Source organism: Thamnophis elegans, chromosome 3 (assembly GCF_009769535.1).
Source record: "Thamnophis elegans isolate rThaEle1 chromosome 3, rThaEle1.pri, whole genome shotgun sequence".
Classification (NCBI taxonomy): Eukaryota; Metazoa; Chordata; class Lepidosauria; order Squamata; family Colubridae; genus Thamnophis; species Thamnophis elegans.
This window is the reverse complement of record NC_045543.1, coordinates 99574277-99598365: the sequence shown is the minus strand read 5'-3', so window position 1 is coordinate 99598365 and position 24089 is coordinate 99574277. Positions and strand designations below refer to the sequence as shown.

Genomic DNA, 24089 nt, shown 5'->3' with positions numbered 1-24089 from the left:
CTCCAAACTTGTGCCCAATAAATTGGGTTTCAAAGATTTTCCCAGATGAAAAGGAATATATCAAAAGTAATTTATTTTACCAGATTAACAGAGTTGGAAGGGACCTTATAGGTCATTTAGTCCAACAACTCCCCCCCCCCTGCTCAAGGAGACCCTACACCATTTCTGACAAATGGCAGTCCAATCTCTTCTTGAAAGTCTCAAGTGATGAACCCCCACAACTTCCGAAGGCAAGCTGTTCTATTGGTTGACTGTTCTCACTGTAAGAACGTTCGTCCTTATTTTTTAGGTTGAATCTCTCCTCGGTCAGTTTCCATCCATTATTCCTTGTCTGGACTTCAGGTGCTTTGGAAAATAGGTTGCCCCCTCGTCTCTATGGCAGCCCCTCAAATAGCCGGAATCTTAGAAATTCTATTTCAATTGCATGCCAGTGAAACAACAGAATAACCAGTGGTAAAATTCATTTTTTTAAACTACCAGTTCTATGGACGTGACAGGGGAAGAATATGCAAAATCTCCATTCTCACCCCACTCGGGGCCAGCCAAAGGTGGTATTTGCTGGTTCTCCAAACGACTCAAAATTTCCGCTACCAGAACTCCAGAACCAGTCAGAACCTGCTGAAATTCACCCCTGAGAATAACCCATTCCCACCTATGAAGGCTTTTTGAAAGATTAAGCCAAAGTCAGATCGCATTTATACTGAGACACAAAGGGGCTCCCGCTGAATTCAGACAAGGCTCATTCAGTCTATCGCAAACTTTAGAAGAAACTGCACAGAAAAGCTACACCCAAAACGTCGTTTACTACATCATCAGGACTATAGCAGGAAGACCGGTACATTCCCGTAACCGTCCTTCTGCCCCCACGTCCCACCAGTGTTTTCTTCGCTGCGCTACTAAACTCATTTCTCCTTGCTCGAAATGAGGAAATCAAATCAACCCCCCCCCCACCCCCGCACCAACTCGTTGGCCCACCCCACCCACACGATCCAGCCAATAGGCTTTCCGCTATGAAGCTCGAGACCACCACTTTCTCCTCCATTCATTGGTGCGCCCACCAGCTGCCTCTCCTCTGGCCGAGAGGGCTGGACGACGTGCGGATTGGCTCCCAGCTGCTGAGCTGCTTTGGAAGCCGATTGGTTGTCGGCGGCGGGAGAAGCAAGTGAGGATTCGCTGCGGCGGCCGCCCGTGACATAGGCGGGGCGGGTGGCAGGCGTATTGTGGTGGAGGGGGCTCAGCTTGTCAGGTAGGTGAATGTTGCGCTCGGGGTCTGCGGTGCTGCCGGTGGGGCTTTGTGCTTGGCCAAGGCCGGGCGGAGGAAGGGTGCGCAGCGGGGGTCCCTTCGAAGGGTGCCAGGCTTGGGAGAGCTGCGGCGCCTAGGCCGGACGAGTGGGCGGGGGCGGCGCCGGGATCGCTTTCGAGGATAAAGGAAGGAAGGGAGGCAAAAGGGAGGCGCTGCTGCTGTGACGGCCAGCAACGGGTCTCCTTTGGGTAGCCGGTGCTGCCCAGTGGTGAACATCCCCCCCCCGGTCATCTTGGAGGAGGGGAGGCGGTCTGGCTTTCCCCACTCGGCCTTGCGTCTATGGGTCGGCGGTTCGCCGCCGCCGCCCAGTCGTTTTGGGTTCCTCGACCAGGTCACTTCGGAAGTGAGGTGATAGGGACTTGGCTGGGATTCGCTTGGGATGGAGTTTTCGGGCATTCGACTTGAACAGGCTTCGGAGCTTCATCGCCGTCTCTGTCACCTTTTGCTGATGTCTGGTTTCCCTGCTCGTCGTTACCCACCCTAGATGGCTACGAACATAACACTGAACACTTTAAAGCTGTTGTTGATGCCAAGATTGTCTGGGGACTGGAGACTAAAACATATGAAGAACGGTTGCAGGAACTGGGTATGTCTAGTTTACTGAAAAGAAGGACTAGGGGTGACATGATAGCAGTGTTCCAATATCTCAGGGGTTGCCACAAAGAAGAGGGAGTCAAACTATTTCCCAAGGCTAGAGGGTAGAACAAGAAGCAATGGGTGGAAACTAATCAAGGAGAGAAGCAACTTATAACTAAGGAGAAATTTTCTGACAGTTAGAACACTCAATCAGTGGAACAGCTTGCCTCCAGAAGGTGTGAATGCTCCAACATTGAAAGTTTTAAAGAGATTGAGTAACCATTTGTCTGAAATGCTATAGGGTTTCCTGCCTAAGCAGGGGGTTGGACTAGAAGACCTCCAAGGTCTCTTCCAACACTTATTCCATTCTGTCTGTATGTATGAAGAGACTGGGATTCCTTTTTCCTAGTCACAGTTTGGCCCACTGGAAGTTAGAAGGTTTGAAGGAAGTAGACCCTTCTCATGAAGGTTTTTTTATATAATATTTATATAAATATAATTTGTATATGTAAAGGTTGCTTTATTTGCTTCAATTGTTTCACTTGGCCTGAATGTAGTTGAAATCTAATTTGGGAAGGGGGATACGAAAAAAAATCTGTGTGTGCATTATGAACTTGCACAGAAAGCTGTATTAAATTCCTTTTGCTTGTGTATAATAGTAGAAGCTTGGAATTATTTAAAAAGCCACATTTTTCACGTTTCCTCAAGAGGCCATTATATGTTGAAGGAAAGAGTCTTACAGTTCATATTTTAATACTTGGACTAGCAGAAACATTACTTCTTAATGATTGAATTTTATAAATTGAGTGAATAGATGTAAGAGTATTAGCTATTAAGAGCTGTTAGTTATCCATGAAAGTTAATGTGTTGGTACTGTTTACCCGTACAAAAATAAGGGAGGAAGGGGGATGCTACTTTAAATTGCATGTGTGTTTTCTGGAAGTGTACTGCAGTTGTGGAAGTCAAACACCTGATTCCAAAAAATAAAGCAGCTGCATGACCCTAAATGATCTTTTCAATACATTTTTTACATACTAGGGTTTGGAAGAATAAATATTGGATCTTTTATTGGCTTCATGAAAAAGTGTAGAATAATTCTTCACTGGATGAGATTAGAGTCAATTGATAAGTAAATGTTGCATTATAAAAGATTTCACTTCAGTCCCTAGCAACACTAGTAGAACTGATGTCTGAAACTCCATCCATGAATACAACTTTGAGTTAAATGCAATGATTGCTGATTGTATACCTTCATATATTTTAATGTTTGGAATTTTGCAGAACACATAAGAATCTTAGAAGAAATCCATAATACAAAAAAAGTGGGCTTTTGTTGGCAATTTTATTTAAGATGTCATTCCTTATCATAATCAGCCTGTTTTTGCACCTAAATGGGTTTTTTTAGATTATAGAAATATGTTTGTATATTACAACCTCAAACCTTAAATTACTGAATTGTGTAAACTTGTGTGTGTTGTTGATCCAGGTGTATAATCATATGGGAATAGAGTTAAGAGTTAAATCAGGGAATGTAATATCAGAATCTAAGGGATTTTATTCTTTTTAAACATATTTATTTTCCTTATCCTAAAACTTTCTCAAAATATGTTGCAAAATTTATTCTCATTTGTTTTGTATGCTGTAAACTCATATGCACTTTAATGACAAGTCTTTCCATGGCACTTCATGAGTTTAACTTTAGTTGCTCTCCTTTCCAAGGTAGTCCCTGCTTAATGACCACTTCAGCAACAGTTCAAACTTATGATGATGCTGAACAAGTGGTGGTTATGACCAGCAACATAGTGAGCTCTTGGCAACAGGCTCACAATTACAATGGTTGTATTGTTCAACAATCAAGTGATCGTGATCCTAGTTTCCACAAGCAAAGTCAATGGGAAAGCTAACGGGGGAGATTGCAAGTTACTTAAATCTCTCCTACCTGTGAACCTTCTCCAAGCTCTTTTTACTTTTGCTGCATTTCCCTAGGCACCTGCGTACTGTACAACAGCACCATTGCACTTTCACTGCACCTCTCTGGTGAACCACAAACCTCCTTGTTATCTTTCCCAACTGGCAGCAGCCATTCCAAGCCCTGCCATGCTTATGTCACACCATCTTAGCCATCTGTGCACTCCCTCCCTCCCACATCCAGCAGCAGTCATCTGCTATCAGCCAGCTTGTGAACCACTTGGGACTTGCGACTGACTTTGCTTGCGGGAAGCTGGCAGAAAGTTACAAGGAGGTGCTCAAAAAATATCCCACAATCCACACTTAACACTGACAATGGGGAATGCAGGGATTATTCTCACTAAGTTATGCAATCATGTGACATTGTACTTTACAGCCGCATTACTTAGGAATGAACATTTTGGAACTAATTTCCGTTATAACTCAAGGACAACCTGTTTCTTCATTTCCTATACACATTAGAAATGGTCATTTTCCTGCACCATTAATTGAACTTCACAGCTAATGTTTGTGTCTACCATCCTTCACATGAAATTTAGTTTTTAGGTGTGCAACAAAGCCTTTCACAAGGGTGATGTCCTGATTTTAAAATATTTTTGAAAACCTGCTGTGTTTTTAATATAACTGGAGGGATGGGTTAGAACTAGATAATGACTTATTCTACAAACTTAACTGAGCAATTGTCAATTCAGTCTTCCATTGCTCGACTTTTATTTAATTGGAACACCTAATTATAAATCCACAGTAGTTCTACATATATTTACATGGAGCCAAGTTAGATATCTCAAAGGTTGTACATTATATGCTTTCAGTAGTAACTGATTGGACTACAAATGTTAAATTGGCAGAGGATAGAATTGCTTTCTGAATTTTATATGCTCAGTAATTAAGATGATAATTACTGTTGTGAGAAATCATGAATTTTAATTTGCTTTGTTTAGCAACAGAATTTATATTCTGGTTTTAAATCTTTAGGGAAAATGCAGCTTTAGATCACTGTCAAACCTATCAAAGAATCTTGAAGATAGACCAGGGAAAGCAAACAATTGAAAGTGAAAGACCTTTTTTTGCCTGAGAGCATGATCTCAAGAAGAGAACACTTTGACTTACTGGTAAATGTATGACTGTTAGATCAGTGAACAAGTAATTTAAATTTAATCTTATGTTAATGAATGAGTTCTGAGAAATGCCACCTATGCTTTTGTCTAAATTGATAGTTTAGTAACTGACGCCCCTTTTGTAAATTAGCTTAGTGCCTTCCAACCTATTTCCCTATTGTATGTTAAGTCATAATACAATTGTTTGAAGTCCTAGAAAATGTATTTTAAGAACCCTTTAGTCTTAACATGGGATGTTAACATGGGTGGGATGTTACAAACTATATTAAGCCACTGGTTGAATAAGCCATCATTGCAATCATTGCGATTGGGCTGATAGCTTTTCCATAAATTATACACTGTAATATACAAATATACAAATTTCATAGCCTAATATAAGTAAATGTCATCATGATATCAGTTTGTCTCAGTGCTTAAGTGAATATATCATTATAGAAAGTTATGAAAGCAAGCCATTTTCTTTTTAAGTAAGTAAAAATATACACAGACACTTGAATTGGCTCTTGTTATTCTAATTATGTAATATGCACCACTGAAATCTCTGAGGTAGTTTAGGAAGCTAAGAAAAGAGCACATCTTTTTCTGAGTGCATCTTCTCTTCCCATTTTAGCATTAAGTTGTTTGAGGCTATATTTTGTTTTCTTGCTGGAAATTATTGGTTAAGGCAAAATGAGAAAATTAGCTAATTAGAGAAATTGTTGTCAACCAAATACTTCTGGATTTTAATTATAGACTAGACAACACATAACACACTTTTTCAGAGATTTCCTTACATAAACAGACAAATATAGGCAGGCAAATCAGGGAAAGAAGGTCAACTTCTATCTTCCTGTTGGTTTCCCCATTGAATTTCCTTGTGGGAAGCTGTCAGTGAGTGGCAGCAATTTTTCTTCCTCCCTTCTCTCTTTTCTTTCCTTCTCTTCCCAGCAGGTAGATATGTGGCTGCTGCTAGATGGAGGGGGGAGTAGTAAGGGATTGTACAAATGACTGGAAACATTGAAAATGAAGATTATGTGACCACAGCAGCATGGTAATGGCACTGTAGCAGCAGCTGACAGTAACTTTCCCAAATCTCATTCCCTCCATAGTAATGGGTCCCAACATTCTGTAAATAGCCCACTTGAGGTACATTGGTTTCTCCTAATTAAATCTTGCAAATGCAAGTGCTTTAGTAAGGTATAGATTATAACAGCTCCTATTGGCGTGTGGAGTGAGAATATGATCACATGGACTTAAATATGTTTCCTAAAAGTTACAGCCTTCTCACCCTTGGTTTATAACACGTTAATGAATTTAAATACTCAGAAATGTGATATAAATACGAATATAAGAAACTGAAGAAATTTGGGGGAAATGTGGGTTCTTAATTTGAAAGTAGAAGCATTTTTAAAAGAGTTTCTTCTGTAGATATTGATGTATATCTAAATAATCAAACCCTAGACTGCTTAAACTATGAAAGTTAACTATGAAAGTTAACACTGAATATAACTGGAAATATAACTGGCTACTAATTCAAATCTTTTAATATGGACATAATAGGATTCCAGTATTAGCACTGAATAACAACCTATTTGCTACATTTTCATCAACTCGGGTTATTTTCAAAAGCTATTTGGAAGCTGTACATTAAACATGCTGCAACAGTGAAGTTGCGAAGCTGAGCTACTGATGTGCAAAGTGACTAATTTAAGAACAATTGCAGTTGATGTACAAGGCATAATTGTGTTTTGTGTCACTTTTGTAGGGCTTTTAGACTGGGAGATTCTTAAATTGACAGCAGTATAAGGGATGCGATAACATTGATTTTTTTTCTAGTGAGTAGGCAGCAAACAAATTATTGCTAAATAACAACGAAAAATACTCTTGATCAGAGTTGCTTCGAAGAACCTAACAGATAGAAAAGCAAGGAGCACTCCTAGGCTTTAGATGTCATTCAAGGAGAATACACTCCCATCAATACTTACATATTGTCTGGATTTGATTTCAGCTGTGATTTTTCCCCATTATGAACCTAGGTATATTCAAAAATAGTGAAAGCTTTCTTAGAATTGCATATCAAAGATTATTATTATTTGTTAAATTTATTTGCTACTTATTTGGCTGTGGGCTACTTTAGGTGGCTTACAGCAATATAAAGAAAAATGAAAAGAGTAAACAGAACAGAAGTAAAACAACAATAAACAAAGAACACAATGAGATACATCAGCATGATGAAAGATCAACAGGTAGATGAATAGAATTCTTACTAGCATATTGGTAGGACTCCTTTGTAATGCTCTCAAATATTATGCAGATAGAAACTCAACAGTAGCATTTCTGCCTACTCCTTTGACTGCTTTTACTGGCATAATAAAGAAGATTTGGCTAATTGGCTCCATTGCTTTCTATAAAATCATTCAAATGAGCCCAGAGAATGCGGTAAATTTCATGCTGCAAGGTAGAAACATTTTTTATTGTGCTTTAGATTTTATTTTCTTAGGTGACTATCAATGAAGATTATTGAGAGCTAGAAAGCTGGTAGAAGGCTATAGGTAGTAATGAACATTCTTCTCATTTATCTTCCAAGTTTTTGCCCTTGGATTAAAAAAATCAATTACCTTTCCCCATTAATGGTCTGCTTTTCTGTCTGTTCAGAGATAAGATTATGTCTGTTGCATATGACTGCAACCATGCAATTTTTCTGGCAGCCTGATGAAGCAGGTTTGCTGTTATCTTTTTTTTAATTCTCAAGTAATTCCCCATTCATTTAAATTTACTAATTAGAGCTGAATTTACTTAGTTTCTTCTAACAGTAGAAAATCCCATGGGGAGTACCTTATTGAAAATGCATAGAGGGGCTTAACTGCCTTCCTCAAGACAAGAGGTGGCCACTATATACCTGCAGTGTGTTGATGAAGATTGTCAGTCATCATACATACCTGCTGCACTCAAACTATTCAAAGCTAAGCCAATAACACAACTTTTTTATAGTGCTCAGTTGGGCCCCTTTTCCAACTTTGCACCATTAGAATTTGTTCCTTTCAAAATTTGAAGATCAGCCCTTCAAGTCCCAAAAGTGGAGGGCAGAGTTAAGATGATCACATTCAACTATTGACTCAAACTATTCTTTTCTCCCCTGGCTTCGCCCCACAAACTATGGAGTATTACTTTCATTTCACATGGAAGGAAGCATTGACAACTAAAATCTCATCTTTGGACTTTTCTCCATTTTTTTTTTACTCAGCATTGAGTACTGAGCATTTATTAAATTGTCTATAGCACCAATTGGGCCTAGCTAGGTCTCCAATATTCATTGCCAGTGAATCCAACAGGTATTTGCTTGTTCCATGATATACTTAACCAATCTTGGAATACATATAGCCACTGGAGGGCTTTCATTCTGTCACAGGATCATGCCCACCCCTCAATGGTCCTTGAAGGGGAATACAGGAAAATTCCCTATCTAGAGAGGCAATGACCCTGTGACTCTGGGTTTACAAAAGCCAAGAATATCTTCTTCTCCAGTGCATGTACTACAGAGACATTTGCAATAGCCTCATCTCACAAATAGTGTATAAATACCTAGGGCACACAGGACAATTTTACACTTTCATGTTACTTTCAGACACTAATCCTGCTATTACATACAATATTGTTTGATTCTGTGCAACAGCGATCAAAATTCATCAGATGTGCCTTGCACCTCATACAAGCCTTAATGAGTACTTGATTTATTAATTACATGTTTTACATTATGATAGATTTAGCTGCATATAGTACTAATCTTTTTTTTGAAACATTTATCCCTTTTTATAGTTTTTAGATTTGTGTTTTTGTACAAGGTATTTGTGTGTGTGAAAGAGAGACTTTTAGGTATTTTAGTTGATTACCATGTTTCCCAGAAAATAAGACATGGTCTTATTTTCTTTTGACCCCCAAAATATTGATTGGGCCTTATTATCAGGGGGGGGCTTATTGTTTTGGGGTTCCTGATTGGCTGCTCTCTTGCGAGTGGGAAGCCGAAGAGCCAGGCACAGCCTCAGGGGCAAACAGCTGTGTTATGCTGTCACAGCAGTGCAACATACCAGCCATGAAGTGACTATGCTCACTAGCAGCCACCCAGCAACCCCCCTTTCCAGCCAGGCAGAGCGCCACTCACCAACCCAGTGATATCCCAAAGGCGCTAAGCTGCGTGGTGCTGTGCCCTCCCCCCCAGCTCCCGCGGCTTGGCACATTTGGGATACCTTTAGGTCAGTGCATGGTGCTCTACCCGGCTGGAAAGGGAGGTTGCACAAGCGCCTGTTCCATCCCCAGTTCGTGTGCCTCCCAGCCTCACCATGCCCTGGCCCAGCTCTCCCTGCAGGGCCAGGGTGCCGCTGCGGCGCTCCAAGCATAACCTATTCTCTGGCTTCCAAACTCCGAAGAGCTGTAGCCGAGTCTCCCAGCAGTGGTTGCTCTGGGAGTACGCTCTATGTTTGAGGACTGGCTGCCGGCAGAGAGTAAACCATAGAGCATATTCTCATAGTGGCAATTTCTGGAAGACTCGGCATCCTACCTCCGTCCTTTGGAAGCCACAGAAAGAGCCATGCGGCGGCAGTAGCAAAGGTGCCCTGGCTCTGCAGGGAGAGTTAGGCAAGGGCATCGTGAGGCTGGGAGGCACACGAACTGGGGACGGAACAGGGGCTTGCGCAATCTCCCTTTCCAGCCGGGCAGAGCACCATGCACTGACTTAAGGGTATCCCGAATGTGCCAAGTCGTGGGAGCCGGAGGGCGGCGAACAGCTGCTGACACGGCTTGGCGATACCCTTAGTCAGTGAATGGCGCTGTGCCCAACTGGAAAAGGGTTTTGCTGGGCGGCTGCTCAGCTGCTGCAACAGCGCAACACAGCTGTTCGACCCTGAGGCTGTGCTCGGCTCTTCAGGAGCCCGCTCGCAAGAGAGCAACTGCCCAGCAACCCCCCTCCAGCTGGGCACAGCACCACTCACCGACCTAGTGATATCCCAAAGGCGCCAAACAACATGAGCCTTTCCCCCCCACCCCGTTCCTGCAGCTTGGTGCCTTGGGGATACCGCTAGGTCGGTGAGTGGTGCTTTTCCTGGCCAGAGGGGGGGTTGTCCAGGGGGCTTATTTTGGGGGGAGGGCTTGCATTTTTGCGCACCTGAAAAATGTGGCATGGCCTTATTATCAGGACATGTTGTATTTTCGGGGAAACACGGTACCTTTTAAAAATAATATCTGTTTGTATTCTCCCCTTCCATGTTGGTTTATGACCATAACAAAGGTTTGATTGGTACTTACCTTTCTGGTTCAAGGTTGCCTAGGTATAACATTTTAAAGCAGATTTATCATAGATAGGCTTTTAGTTTGTTTGCTGTTTTATTAACCAAAAATAGTTCAACAAATAAGCTTGCAATCTTTTCAGAAAATTTGGAACATTCCACTTGAAATATTTCCTACCGTGTTTTTTTTAAGGAGAAGAGTAGGCAAATTATATTAACTATGGTACAATCCAATATGTATATATGCAGAAATAATTCCTAGTGAGTACATTGGGGCTTATTTATTAAATATTTATTGGTTAGATTTGTATCTTCACAACTTTTTCACTTTAGCAACCACTCTATGAATAGTCTTAGATATTTCAGAATAATAGTCTTTGGTGTGTCATGATATTCCATTTAAAATAAAAACATTTTATTTTCATTTTTATTTCCCCAGGCATGCAATCAATACTTCTTCCTGAAATACTTCTTCAGATGACTTTCAACTCTAGAGTAGAAGACAACAAATTCAAAATTATCTCCCTTCCCTTGCATGTCCAAACAGATAATCTGACATTGCTCACCCAAATGTAATTGCTTAGATGTCTGTATTTCCTGGCATAAAAAAGTCTCTGAATCACAAGAAAAAAATTAGTTGGAATAATTCTAGCAAGAGGAGTGGGGGGAAATGAATTTCAGAAATTGTATTTCTCTCTCCCTGTTTTTTACTACTTTGTAAATTTCTAAACCTGCTGATAAAAATGCCAAATCCAGTCTAAACATCTGGCTGATTAGAAAATGTTATTTTCAATTTTATTTTAGTGTCTTTTTATGTACAACAAAACTATATTTTGGAATTCATGTCTATTGCTATAGACCTATATATATTTGAAAATAAATAATATTGAAAAGCAGTATTTACTTTTGAATAAACTACAAGCTTATACTTTACTTTTTATTTTATTTTCATTTTATTCTTTACCTTTACTCTCAGGTGTTAATCTAAACAGATCAAGCTATAAATATCTCCCCTGTGCTTATATACCTCAAGTCTTACAAGTAGCCTTGTCAACTTCAGTGAGTAAAATGTTGGAGAAATAAATTTCTTCACTATCCTCCTAATTACAAGTCACACCCAACTGCTGAAAGTTAAAAAAAATAATAATCTGGAAAGGTGATCTGTTTTCCCTTGCAGTTGCAAACAGCATTAGTCAGTGCCTCTAAGTACTGCAGTTATTTCATCATGTACATTTAGCGATAAGAGCTGATTCTTAGAGTTTTGTTCAGTTTTATTTTCTTTTTAAACTTGAGTTTGTGGGTAGATAAATAAGGTACAATTTTGGTTTTTAGTTTAGCCTAGCTCTTGCTCATTTCCTCTTGTAATAGATAAAATGAAGTTCCCAAATTAGAAAATGACATGGTGAGAAATTGAAAGGTTAATTTAAACAGAAAACTAGGTAAAATATTTTTGAAAAAGCTAGAATTCAGGAGATTTGGCTGAATAAATCCTGGGTTTTACATATTTGTTAATTGGGCAGGCCACCAAGGATGATTAAAAGTAAAAAAAATCATATGCAAAATACAATAACTTGTTTTAATGTAAAGTGGGAACAGTTGCAATCATATTTATTTATTTGTTAAATTTATTTTTTGCCTGTCTTACTCGGGGGCTATTCTGAGTAGCTTACAACAGTAAAATGGAGAAAAAAAGATGAAAAATATAAACATATCAAAAGCAAAGCAATGAAACAGTAAAAACAAACAATAAAAGTACAATAATATGAAATTTTAAAAGATGGGTGGAGTGGGAGCCAGAAGCGCAGGGTGGAGGTGGGTTCAGCTAATGAGTCCAGTAGCTACCTCCAGTGTGCTACTCCCCTGCTGGATCCCTAGGTCCACTAGAAGAGCCAGATCTTCAGGCCCTTATGGAAGAAAAAAATGGCAGGGGCAAACCTCACCCCAGAGACTAGGAAATTTCAGAGGGGATGGTGCTACAGCAGAGAAGGTTTACCTCCTGGATCCTTCCAGTTGGAGTTTCTTGATTGACGGGGTCTGCAGCAGGCTTCTCTGCTGGCAGTAGAATGGGCTTGTTTTAATGGGATAAGATGCTTGAATTTTGAGGACCTGTCGTAACTCCCTTCCTTCAGCACTGTTATAGCTTCAAACAGTTGATGAACCAATGGTTGTAACTTGACTACTTGTATAACAAAAACAGTATTATTGAATAAGCTTTAGGTCATTTCAATAAATTACCATTGGTAATTTCATTGTTTTGTCCTAATACCCTGGGCAATTTTTGAATATATTTTAATACACTACAATTGTCTCTGTAGTGATAAATAATAGGTCCTTGTGTTGTTACCCAAAGAAAAATCACTTTTATCCAACTTTTGATAATTTACTCAGGTTTGGGAAGCACTGCCTTATAGTCTTCCATGCAGCAGTATAATTTAAGGATTTTATTTTTGAACAATTGTGCCTGAACACCTTGTGAGGTACTGCAGCAAATAAGCCAAACAATTGCTTTTGGAGCCATAATTTTCAAGAACATCTTGAAAAACACTAAAAGTTTGTTGTTGCAACATAAACGGCAAAATAGTTTTAATATTATAATTTTAGGACCATGCCAAAGATTGGGGACCATAGCAGCCTGTTACTTTCTGAGGCTGATATTTCAGAAGATATTAGCCTTATAGATCAGGGGTCCCCAATCTCTGGACTATGGCCCACTGGTGGGATTGAATTTTTTTACAGACCACTTTCCTTTGAACTTTACCTGTCTTAGATGTTTTGACCCAATTTTGTCTAGGAAGCATTGTAAGCAGGATGAGAAAAAATGGATACAGAGAATTTAGTGTGCTCAAGGATATGATTCTCAGATAAAACAATATAGTACAGAAGTTTAAAAGATTTGTAAATATCCTACCTGGAATAAATGCCCCATATGTAAATGCTTCTGGTGATATATAGACTTGGTACAGATAGTCCTTGACTTACAACCATTTGTTTCGTGACTATTTGAAGTTACAATAGCACTGAAAAAAGTCACTTAATGAAAGTTTTTCATACTTACGATTGTTGTAGCATTCCTATGATCATATGACCAAAATTCAGACGCTTGGCAACTGGTTCACATTTATGATGGTTGCAGTGATCATCTTTTGTGACTTTCTGACAAGCAAAGTCAGTGGGGGAGCCAGCTTCACTTACCAGCTGTCTTAACAACTACAGTGATTCATTTAACAAGTGGCAAGAAATGTCGTAAAGTGGGGCACTAATTTAACAAATGTTTTCCATAGCAACATACATTTGGGGGTAAATTGTGGTCATAAGTCAAAGACTACCTGTAGTTCATAATATGTATCAGGCTCCCTATTCAAGATCTGTGACATTGTATGGTTTGTCAAGTGAATCATATAACATTTGTTTTGCAGAGTTTAATAAAGTACAGAAAATCTGGAAGTGCTAAGCCAGAAACCAGGGGTGTGAACATTGGAAAGGAAAGAACAATACTTTTTAAAAAAGGTATGCCTTTCTGTTATTGAATTTACCTGGAGCATTTGATTTTCATTGACATTTATAGCATGCTCTATCTAGGGCATTTACCCACATATTTATAAATATGTGGCTTTTTAGAATGTGTCATGACCTTCAGTGCTATTTTTCATTTGAGTTCTGTCTTTTGGTTCTATGAAATTTGTCAGTATTTTCATCACTTCATATGTGTATTAATCTTGCTAGTAAAGTATATTTACAGCCCCTATTTACAAACATTCTTTTATGAGCAGTACTTTATTTTGTATAAAAGAAAACTCACACATTGTAAATATTGGCATAGCAAGGAATATTATTAATTGCAATTCTAGCTTTATTCTGAACAATATCGTAATAACAATTCAATCATTGTATCTGTCTTCAATTGAAAACAACAGTTAAATAATTACATGTGATACGTGTTTATATATTGTGTGTGTATGTGTTTGACACAGAGTCAAAATTATCATTGATGGTCTTCCATCAGTGATGATATTTAAGAAAATTGTATCTTTCACAGTAATGTCTATCTGAGACCTATTAACTAAACGTTGCTCATCAGAATAATGATTGGAATATTTAATTCCTATTCAATCATCATAATGCAACAATATATATTTTTATGGACTGACAGGATAAAGTTAAAATGGACATCTAGCACCATGAAAAGTATAGTATGGTTTAAACTTGTGGTGCTTCTATGCAGTATTTTGTGATTGCCCAAAACTCAGACCTGTTTCAGAATTTTGAAAAAATTCCGAGAACCAGCAGGATTGGAAAGATCAACTTTACCAATAATTATCTCACCTGAAGCAGAAGAATTTTGACCACAGATCTTCGGGGGCTGTGGCAGACATAACTTTGAGGATACGTCATATATAGTTTTTTTTTGTCTGTCGTAACTTCAAATTGTTGCTAAACAGTTGTTGAAAGTCAAGAATTACCTTTAATTCATTAAACAACAGTTGTTTGCCTATCATTCGCATACAATACTATTTGGCTCCCTTTGCATGATTGTTAAGGGACTATATTATGTATTAAAGCAGTTTGTAAACCAACTGCTGAGCCCCTAGAATACAAAGATTCTGATTGTATGTGTATGTGTGTGTGTGTGTATGACACTATATATATAACAAATACAACATATATATATATATATATATATATATATATATATATGTGTGTGTGTGTGTGTGTGTGTATATATCATACATACATACATTATATATATATATATATATATATAATAAATACATACATACATACATACATACATACATATATATATATATATATAATGTGTGTGTAAATAATAATAGTAGTATAAATATCTGGCTGACTGTGTGACCAAAGAGAAAAATAATAATAGCTCTTTGTTATTATTTTATGATGTTTGCAGATGTGCTGGCAAAAATAATTTTTACTAGTGGCCCTTGATAAATCTAGTGCCTTAAGAAAAAAGATGGGGTTTGGAAATGACCTGAAGTATTCTCATGAAGCTTTGCAGAAACTGCAAGATTGGGAGTTACGGCTATTGGAAACAGTGAAGAAATTTATGGCGATGAGAATAAAAAGTGACAAAGAATACGCATCCACTTTACAGAACCTTTGCAATCAAGTTGATAAAGAGAGTACGTCACAACTCGATTATGTCAGTAATGTAGCAAAGGTAAGAAAATATAATTTAATTTAAATTTAAAGTGAGTAAATTTTTAAAAACTAATTAATCTACAAATTTGCAAACGTAAACACAAAGAATGATTTTAAGACTGCAGCTGTAAGGATACAATTTCTTGGTTTCTGTTGAATTCTGTAGACTTAAATAAATATAATTTGATTGTTTATCTTGATGCTAAACTACTTAATTGCTCAGTGTATGTTTTCTGTATGGGACTTGAATTGTTTTGTATTTGAGAATTTCTTTGTAGATTTTTGGGGTAAATCATATGCTTCCATTCTGCCACAAAAATTTATGTTTCAAGTAGTCTTGGTTAACAATAGCAATTAGAATATCTGTTGATAAGTGATGTGGATGTAAAGTGTGACATTTGTTTAGCAACAGTAATTGCAGCACTCATTGCCATCATTAAGTCACTGCAGTTGTTAAGCAAGGATATCAGATTTTGCCCTTTGTGACTTTCTGACCAGTCTCATCATTGACTTTGCATTCAAATGCACAGATCACAATCTTGGGATTCTTGGACAGCTAGAACTTGAAATGCATCTAACAAGGTTATACAGATAGTTTTTGCTTAGCTATGGCAATGAGGACCAGAATTTCTGTTCCTAAGTGACACAGTTATAAAATGTGACATCATATGACTGCATTGCTTAGCAACGGCAATCCTTGCATTTCCCCTTTGCCACTGCTAACCAAGGATCTTGGGTCATTAAGTAAATCCCAAGTGGCTTCAAAGCAAGCTCGTAGGAGGTAAGTGGCTGCTGCTGGGCAAGGAAGGATATGTAGGTAGCCAGCAAAATGACAGTTTATTTAGAACATCTTATTTGCCTTTTCACTTTTAACTGTTTTGGAGAGGCAATTTAAAAATGAATTGGAATTTTATGACTTATTATTCTGATTACTACTTTTCATATGTGAATTATTTTTTGAGCCAAAATTACTTAAAAAAATAAAACTTAAAGGACTTAGAATTCCATTCTAAATACATTTGATACCAATATTATGTAACATATTTTCAAACTTGGAATTAATAGTTTCGTTTCAGATGTTTCCTACTAACTATATAAATGTAATCTGAAGTGATTTGGGGGAATTGTTCTGTTACTTTCCATGTTTATATAAAATAGTCTTTATGTACATTAAAGTATATTGTCTTTATGGCCCTATATTTGAGTTGCTATTTGAACTTGTATTCTTAAATATAGCCAGGTATGCTGCTAATCCTACTGTACTGTGAGCTCTGCCAATAAATACTTAAACATGTCTTATCTTTGGAAAGTTGACCTTTATATTTTTGGTTTCTAAGCCAATAATAAATCTCTTTTCATCTCTTTTTAAGTCATGGTTGCTTATTGTGCAACAAACAGAACAGCTTAGCAAGATCATGAAGACACATGCAGAAGACTTGAATGCTGGGCCATTACATAGACTTACTGTGATGATTAAAGACAAACAACAGATAAAGAAAAGCTATGTAGGTGTTCACCAGCAAATTGAGGCAGAGATGTTCAAGGTATATTTTAAAAGTACCTTTTACATTATTATACACACTTCATTCATTGAAATATGTTCAGACTTTTGTCTTTGACTGCCAATTCTTCTTAGCTATTAATGTCTGTTAACTTTTAAATTTTACTTATAAGCAAATATATAAACGTGTGGAAAATTTGTACAGAAATATAAGTTCCTTTGCTAAGTTAAAAATGGGAATGGACTATTATTTCCAAGTATTTTTAATATATTACTTATAGCAAATTGCAATATTCCTAGGCTTTATAGGAAGAAAAATAAGTTACCGTAAATTATGTTTTCGATACTTACATTTTCAAAATCAGAGAACAGTTTTCTCTGCAAAGAGAATTTTAACCCCCAACCCAGGCTGTTTTTATAGTAAGAATATACAGATGGGTTTTCTACTGAAGAGTACTGTTTCCTATCAAAATCATTGTTGTGGGCATTTGTTCCAAAAATATGATCCATGGAATTACTCAATTGTTGTCTCAGAATGTTTCTGCTTAATACGGCCCCACATAAGGAAATGAAATATACCCTTACTGATCTTTCTATGCTTCATCTTATCTATTGTGTAGATAATGTCTAAACTCTCATAGTATATGTTGATATGCCAATTTCTTTTCTATGTTTTTTTGTGGACAGGTTACAAAAACTGAATTGGAAAAATTAAAATGTAGTTATAGACAATTAATTAAAGAAGTAAACTCTGCCAAAGAAAAATACAAGGAAGCATTAACTAAAGGTAGGTATATAATGGCTGTTAAATTATTATTTAGATTTAATTCAATCCCTAAGACCTTTGAACATGGTAAAAGTTATAGAAGCAATACAGTTGGTGGACACATTGCTGGTTACTTAGGTGGAACTGAATGGGAGGAAGAAGGGCTATATATGCTACCTTGAGTTCCTTTGCAAAAATCTGAATATACAACCTGCCATGTAGCTATTACAACCATTGTTGAATAAGTCAGTAACTGGATTGACACATAGTTGTGAATGGTAAACTGTGTTTTATAAATGATATAGTTTCATGCATTATAGCTTAAAATTATATTTGTCAAAGTGATATATTTTAAATTTTTGTTTCCCTTACACCTAAATAATAAACTTAAGAGTTCTAAAACTGTTCTCTTATTGATTCTATTCCTGATAGCATTGTATACCAGTGGGTTTCACAGTCTATCTCTCATTTGATTACTGTGAGATAGGTGGCCATGCAAATTTAATTAATAAAAAACTCAGAGGACCTATTCATTAAATTAAAATTTTGCAATAATACCTTATGAGTAACAGAATACAATTAAATTTCTTTTTAAAGACTTAACATGAACACAACTCCATGCTTATTTATCGAATTATAATTTATTTTGTCACAAGTATTAGTATCCTCAATTTTATTTTAAAAAATATTAGTTACTATATGTCTCTTTCTCTTTCTTTTTTTGCTCCCAGTCCATTTCTCAGCTGTCTCTCCTCTTTTACTCCCTTTTTACATATTCTCCTAGCTTTGTGGTTGCCTTCCTTGTAAGAAAGTAACTAATTAATCTTTCATTTTCTGTAGTAGAATGTAAGCAATCTAGTGTTTCATTTGGTACCCATACATGCTTGAGCCATACTAATAATTTGTGCATAAAAATTGTACAAGTGCTTCTACAAGTTCTTTTTAAGGAGCTACAAGAGGGAATTCTGCAGCACTTCTCAAGCATTCTATAAGAGGTTGTTTATGTAGGAGAATTTAATTTAGTTGTACAGGTAGTCTTCGCTTACTGATGTAACTGACACCAGGAATGTCACTAAGTGACAAGGTTGTGAACGGAACGTACATAACTGTCCCAACTTACGATGGATGGCAGTTTTATAGTTCTGGTTGCTGACATTAAGTGACTCTCACATGGTTGCAGTGTCTCTCAATCATGTGATTGTCAGTTGCAACTGCCTGCTGGCTTCCCCCTTGACTTTGATTTCCCGAAGTAGCAATGAAGGTTAGAAATGGCACTTACATGCTGCAGTGTAAACACAAGCATGTGGTCCTGCAATGGCTGTAGTTAGGAGAACTAGTCATAAGCCCCTTCCTTTAGCACCATTGTAATTTTGAATAGTTGCTGAACAAGTGATTATTAAACAAGTAGTACCTGAATTATAACAATTACATTTAGACTTCTCCTGAGCGCTGCTTGGAGAGTACAAGCATGGGTTAACACAGTCTATCTGCCCTAGGACTGAGTATCTTTTTTTCACCTTGATCACGCCTCCCTTTGCCTCTTCAATCTCAGTTTAAAAACTAAGTCCGCCCATGAGGACTAAAATTTGGGGAGTTCCTCAGTCCTAGAGCAGATAGAGTGGACTTCCCATTATAATTACACTTCAGATTGTTAATAGCCATCCTCAAGACCACCTGGAATGATCTGAGAATTGAAAACTTGCTGTAATACCGTTTATCGCTGCTGAGAGGTTGCCAGAGTCGCTGGCTACCGCTGGTCGCAAGCGGAGCGGAAGCGTGAGTCGTTCGCCCGGCGGCTGTCAGCAAACGGAGGGGGCAGGTGGGAGGCATCCCAACCAGTGTTTTCCCCCAACCGTCAAGGCGGAGGATAAGAAGTCAGAAAAGGCATGCCTTAAGACTCACCAGGCGGCCGCCTGGGCCATTAGGGTCTCCACCTCAGCCTCATTTTTCATAAGATCTTCTCTCCTTTGGCTGAGACAACTGAGATCCAGGCTCCCCTCTGGGGTATCTCGTTGGAGGCCCGACCTAACTAAAATCATCACTGCCATGGAATATTCCACTGATACGTCTTTGAACGCAGCTAAATTTGCATCCCGGGCACTAGCTTCAAATGTTACCTCTCGCCGTCTGCTCTGGCTTTGCCACTGGCAAGCGGAGATGAAGGCCAAATGGAAGCTGGCGTCTGCCCCCTTTAAAGGGGGTCTTCTATTCGGAGATGCCTTAGACAAATTCACCATTGAGACTAAGGATAAGAGGAAAATTCTCCCAGCGACCCTTAAAAAAATTTGACAGCAAGGGGTCTGGCTCCTTTCGGAGGCAGGCCTTTCGAGCACAGGACAATGCCCAACTTTCCACCTCTTCCTCCTACCATAAGCCCTACTCCCAGTTGGGCGATAGAGGTCAGGACAGGGGTTCTTTCAGCGCATGGAGTAGGCAACAGCAGCAGCAACATTCCTTTTGCAAGCCCTTTCGTGGCGGAGCCAATTCCCGAAACTTCCACAGAGGGAAGTGACCACCACAGGGATCCTCCCATAGGGAGTCGGCTTCAATATTACGCCTACAACTGGGGGGAGATAACCACAGACAAATGGGTGCTGAACACGGTCAGGAAGGGTCTCCGCAATTTCTGTCATTTCCCCAAAGAACCTTTATCCGTTGCCCATCTGCCAGGAGTCCTCTGAAAAGGGAACTAATGCAGGCGGAGATCCGTCACTTAATCCAGATAAGAGCCATAGAATCAGTCCCCAAGGAATAGGAGAAACAAGGGTTTTACTCAATCCCGTTTCTAGTGCCGAAGGCATCATGGGGGTAGAGGGCCATCTTGGATCTGAAACACCTGAACCTCCATCTGGCATACAAGCAGTTCAAAATGCAATCCCTCCACTCCATCTTGGATTGCGTAAGGCGGGGAGACCTCACCTCAATAGATCTAAAAGAGGCTTATCTTCACGTTCCCATACACACAGCCCACAGAAAATTCCTGAGGTTCTTCTTCGAAGGGCAACATTACCAGTACTGAGCTCTCCCCTTCGGCCTTTCATCGGCACCCAGGACATTCACAAAACTGCTGGTGGTCGTAGTGGCCCACCTCCGGAGCTGCCCCATCCAGCTGGAGTGTTATCTCGACGACATCATGATCTACTCCTCAAGCCAACCCCAAGCTCGGCGGGATGTCCGGACTACCATCAGAACACTCCAGCAACACGGCTTCTCAGTAAACCTGAAGAAGAGCCACTTCGAGCCAACTAGGTTTCAAGGTTTATTAATATTTGTATGCCGCCCACTCCCTAGAGACTCTGGGCGGCTTACAGATAAAACAGGGGACATATATAAAAAATTAAAAAGAAAACAATCATTAAAATTACACGACATGCATACAGCTTAGAGTGGGGCTGGATAATTTTATTCAGCCAGGCCTGCCGGAACAGCCAGGTCTTAGTAGCTTTACGGAAGGCCGGAAGAGTAGTAAGGATCCGGATCTCTATGGGGAGATCGTTCCATAGGGCCGGAGCTGCTACAGAGAAGGCCCTCCCCCGGGGAGCAGCCAGCTAACATTGACCGGCCAATGGTACCCGGAGGAGGCCCAATCTGTGGGAACGTATTGGTCTCTGGGAGGTAAATGGCAGGAGGCGGTCTCTCAGGTAGCCAGGTCCTAAACCATGTAGGGCTTTAAAAGTAACGATTAGCATCTTGAAGCGTGTCCGGAGACCAATGGGGCCAGTGCAGCTCAGCGGAGGATAGGTGTAACATGGGTGTACCTAGGCACCCCCACAATCGCTCGCGCGGCTGCATTCTGGACCAACTGCAGTCTTCGAACACTCTTCAAGGGCAGCCCCATGTAGAGCGCGTTATCCAGTCTTGAGGTGACGAGGGCGTGAGTGACCATCCGAAGGGCCTCCCGGTCCAGATAGGGTCGTAATTGGTGCACCAGGCGAACCTGGGCAAAGGCCCACCTGGTCACAGCCGACAGATGATGTTCTAACATCAGCTGTGGATCCAGGAGGACACCCAAATTGCGAACCCTCTCTGAGGGGTGTATAATTTCACCCCCCAGGCTAAGAGATGGAATGTCTGGACCATCCTTGGGAGGGAGCATCAATAGCCATTCAGTTTTGTCAGGATTGAGTGCAAGCCTGTTCGCTCCCATCCAGACCCTGACAGCCTCCAGGCACTGGCACATCACTTCAACTGCTTCGCTGAGTTGGCACGGGGCGGACAGATACAGTTGAGTATCGTCCGCGTATTGATGGTATTTAATCCTGTGCCGGTGTATGATCTCACCCAGCGGCTTCATGTAGATGTTAAATAGGAGGGGGGAGAGGACCGAGCCCTGCGGCACCCCATAATTGAGGGGCCTAGGGGTCGATCTCTGCCCTCCAACCAAGACCGACTGCGACCTGTCCGAGAGATAGGAGGAGAACCACCGTAGGACAGTGCCTCCTACTCCCAACTCCCGTAACCGTCGCGGAAGGATACCATGGTCGATGGTATCGAAGGCCGCTGAGAGGTCAAGAAGCACTAAGATAGAGGAATATCCTCTATCTCTGGCTCGCCAGACATCATCAATCAGCGCGACCAAAGCAGTTTCCGTGCCGTAACCAGGCCTGAAACCCGACTGAAAGGGATCCAGATATACGCATACAACACCTGGGCGTCATCCTGGACTCGAACTCTTGTCAGGTTTTCCTGTCTCCGGAACGGTTGAGGACTGTCCTGGATAGGGCGCGCCTTTGCAGTGCGTCCAGGTCAGTTCAGATTGTCCAGTTGTCACAACTCCTGGGCATTATGATTTCCTGCCTGAAGGTAGTTCCCTGGGCTCGTCTTCACGCCAGGGAACTGCAATGGTTCCTTCTGCCCATGAAGAGGGCGAGGAACAGCAGCTCACACAGACGTGTCTGAGTTCCACCAAAGGTGATCCGCTCTCTGGCTTGGTGGAAGACAAAAGCAGTGGAGAAAGGGTCCCTGTTCAAGGATCACGAGAGGATTGTTGTGACCTCTGATACCAGCCTACAGGGGTGGGGAGCTCATTGCCAGGGCCAGCTAGCTCAGGGACTGTGGAGTCAGAGGGAGTCCTCCCACAGCATAAACTGGTTGGAGCTGAGAGTGGTCCACTTGCCTTACGTCAGTTTTCCCCTCAGATTGCAGGCCATCATGTTCTGTTGCTCACCGACAACGTGGCAACAAAGGCCCACGTCAGCAGAGAAGGTGGCACGCATTCCAGATCACTCATGTTTATTGGTCTGATGTTTATTGGTCTTGTATGCCGCCCACTCCCGAAGGACTCCGGGCGGCTTACAATAAACAAGGGAAGGGGATAAATAAACAAAACACTTTAAAATACACAACATTCATAGTTTCCGTGGGGCTGGATATTTCGAAAGCCCCCCAGCTTCTGGAGCAGCCAGGACTTAACAGCTTTGCGGAAGGCCGGGAGGGTAGTAAGGGTCCGGATCTCCATGGGGAGGTGGTTCCAAAGGGCTGGAGCTGCAACAGAGAAGGCTCTCCCCCGGGGAGTCGCCAGCCAACATTGGCTGGCAGATGGAATCCGGAGAAGACCTAACCTGTGAGATCTAATTGATCTATGGGAGGTAATAGGCAGGAGGCGGTCTCTCAGGATCCCAGGTCCCAGCACCTTGAAGCGGGTCCGGAGACTAATGGGTAGCCAGTGCCGCTCGCGGAGGATAGGTGTGACGTGGGTGTACCTAGGTGCACCCACAATCGCTCGCGCGGCTGCGTTCTGGACTAGCTGAAGTCTTCGAACACTCTTCAAGGGCAGCCCCATGTAGAGCGCATTACAGTAATCCAGTCTTGAGGTCACAAGGGCGTGAGTGACTGTCTGAAGGGCCTCCCGATCCAGGTAGGGTCGCAATTGGTGCACCAGGCGAACCTGATTCTGGACTAGCTGAAGTCTTCGAACACTCTTCAAGGCAGCCCCATGTAGAGCACGTTACAGTAATCCAGTCTTGAGGTCACAAGGGCGTGAGTGACTGTCTGAAGGGCCCCCCGATCCAGGTAGGGTCGCAATTGGTGCACCAGGCGAATCTGGGCAAAGGTCCCCCTGGTCACAGCCGACAAATGGTGTTCTAAAGTCAGCTGGGGATCCAGGAGGACTCCCAAATTGCGAATCCTCTCTGAGGGGTGTATAATTTCATCCCCCAGCCTGAGAGATGGAATACTTGGCCATTCTTTGGGAGGGAACATCAGTAGCCACTCGGTCTTGTCTGGATTGAGTGCCAACTTGTTTACTCCCATCCAGACCCTAACAGCCTCCAGGCACTGGCACATCACTTCTACTGCTTCGCTGAGTTGGCACGGGGCAGATAGGTACAACTGCGTATCATCTGCATATTGGTGGTACTTAATCCCGTGCTGGCGTATGATCTCATCCAGCGGCTTCATGTAGATGTTAAATAGGAGGGGGTACAGGACTGAA

General features: G+C 40.6%; 1 protein-coding gene across 3 annotated transcripts in view; it reads left to right on the top strand.

Moving 5' to 3' along the window:
* The first annotated feature begins 1179 nt into the window (after window positions 1–1179).
* The window catches only part of FER (FER tyrosine kinase), a 129885-nt gene continuing 106975 nt past the window's right edge, over window positions 1180–24089 (top strand). For 2 of the 3 annotated variants that reach the window (XR_004254994.1, XM_032213490.1), the window contains exons 1-5: window positions 1256–1889; window positions 13640–13730; window positions 15139–15408; window positions 16760–16933; window positions 17578–17677. Coding sequence is in view for 2 of the 3 variants with exons in the window: in XM_032213490.1 (XP_032069381.1) it covers window positions 15202–15408; window positions 16760–16933; window positions 17578–17677 (481 nt within the window). In the remaining variant the exon portion in view is untranslated. The other variant, XM_032213491.1, reaches the window with a different exon arrangement.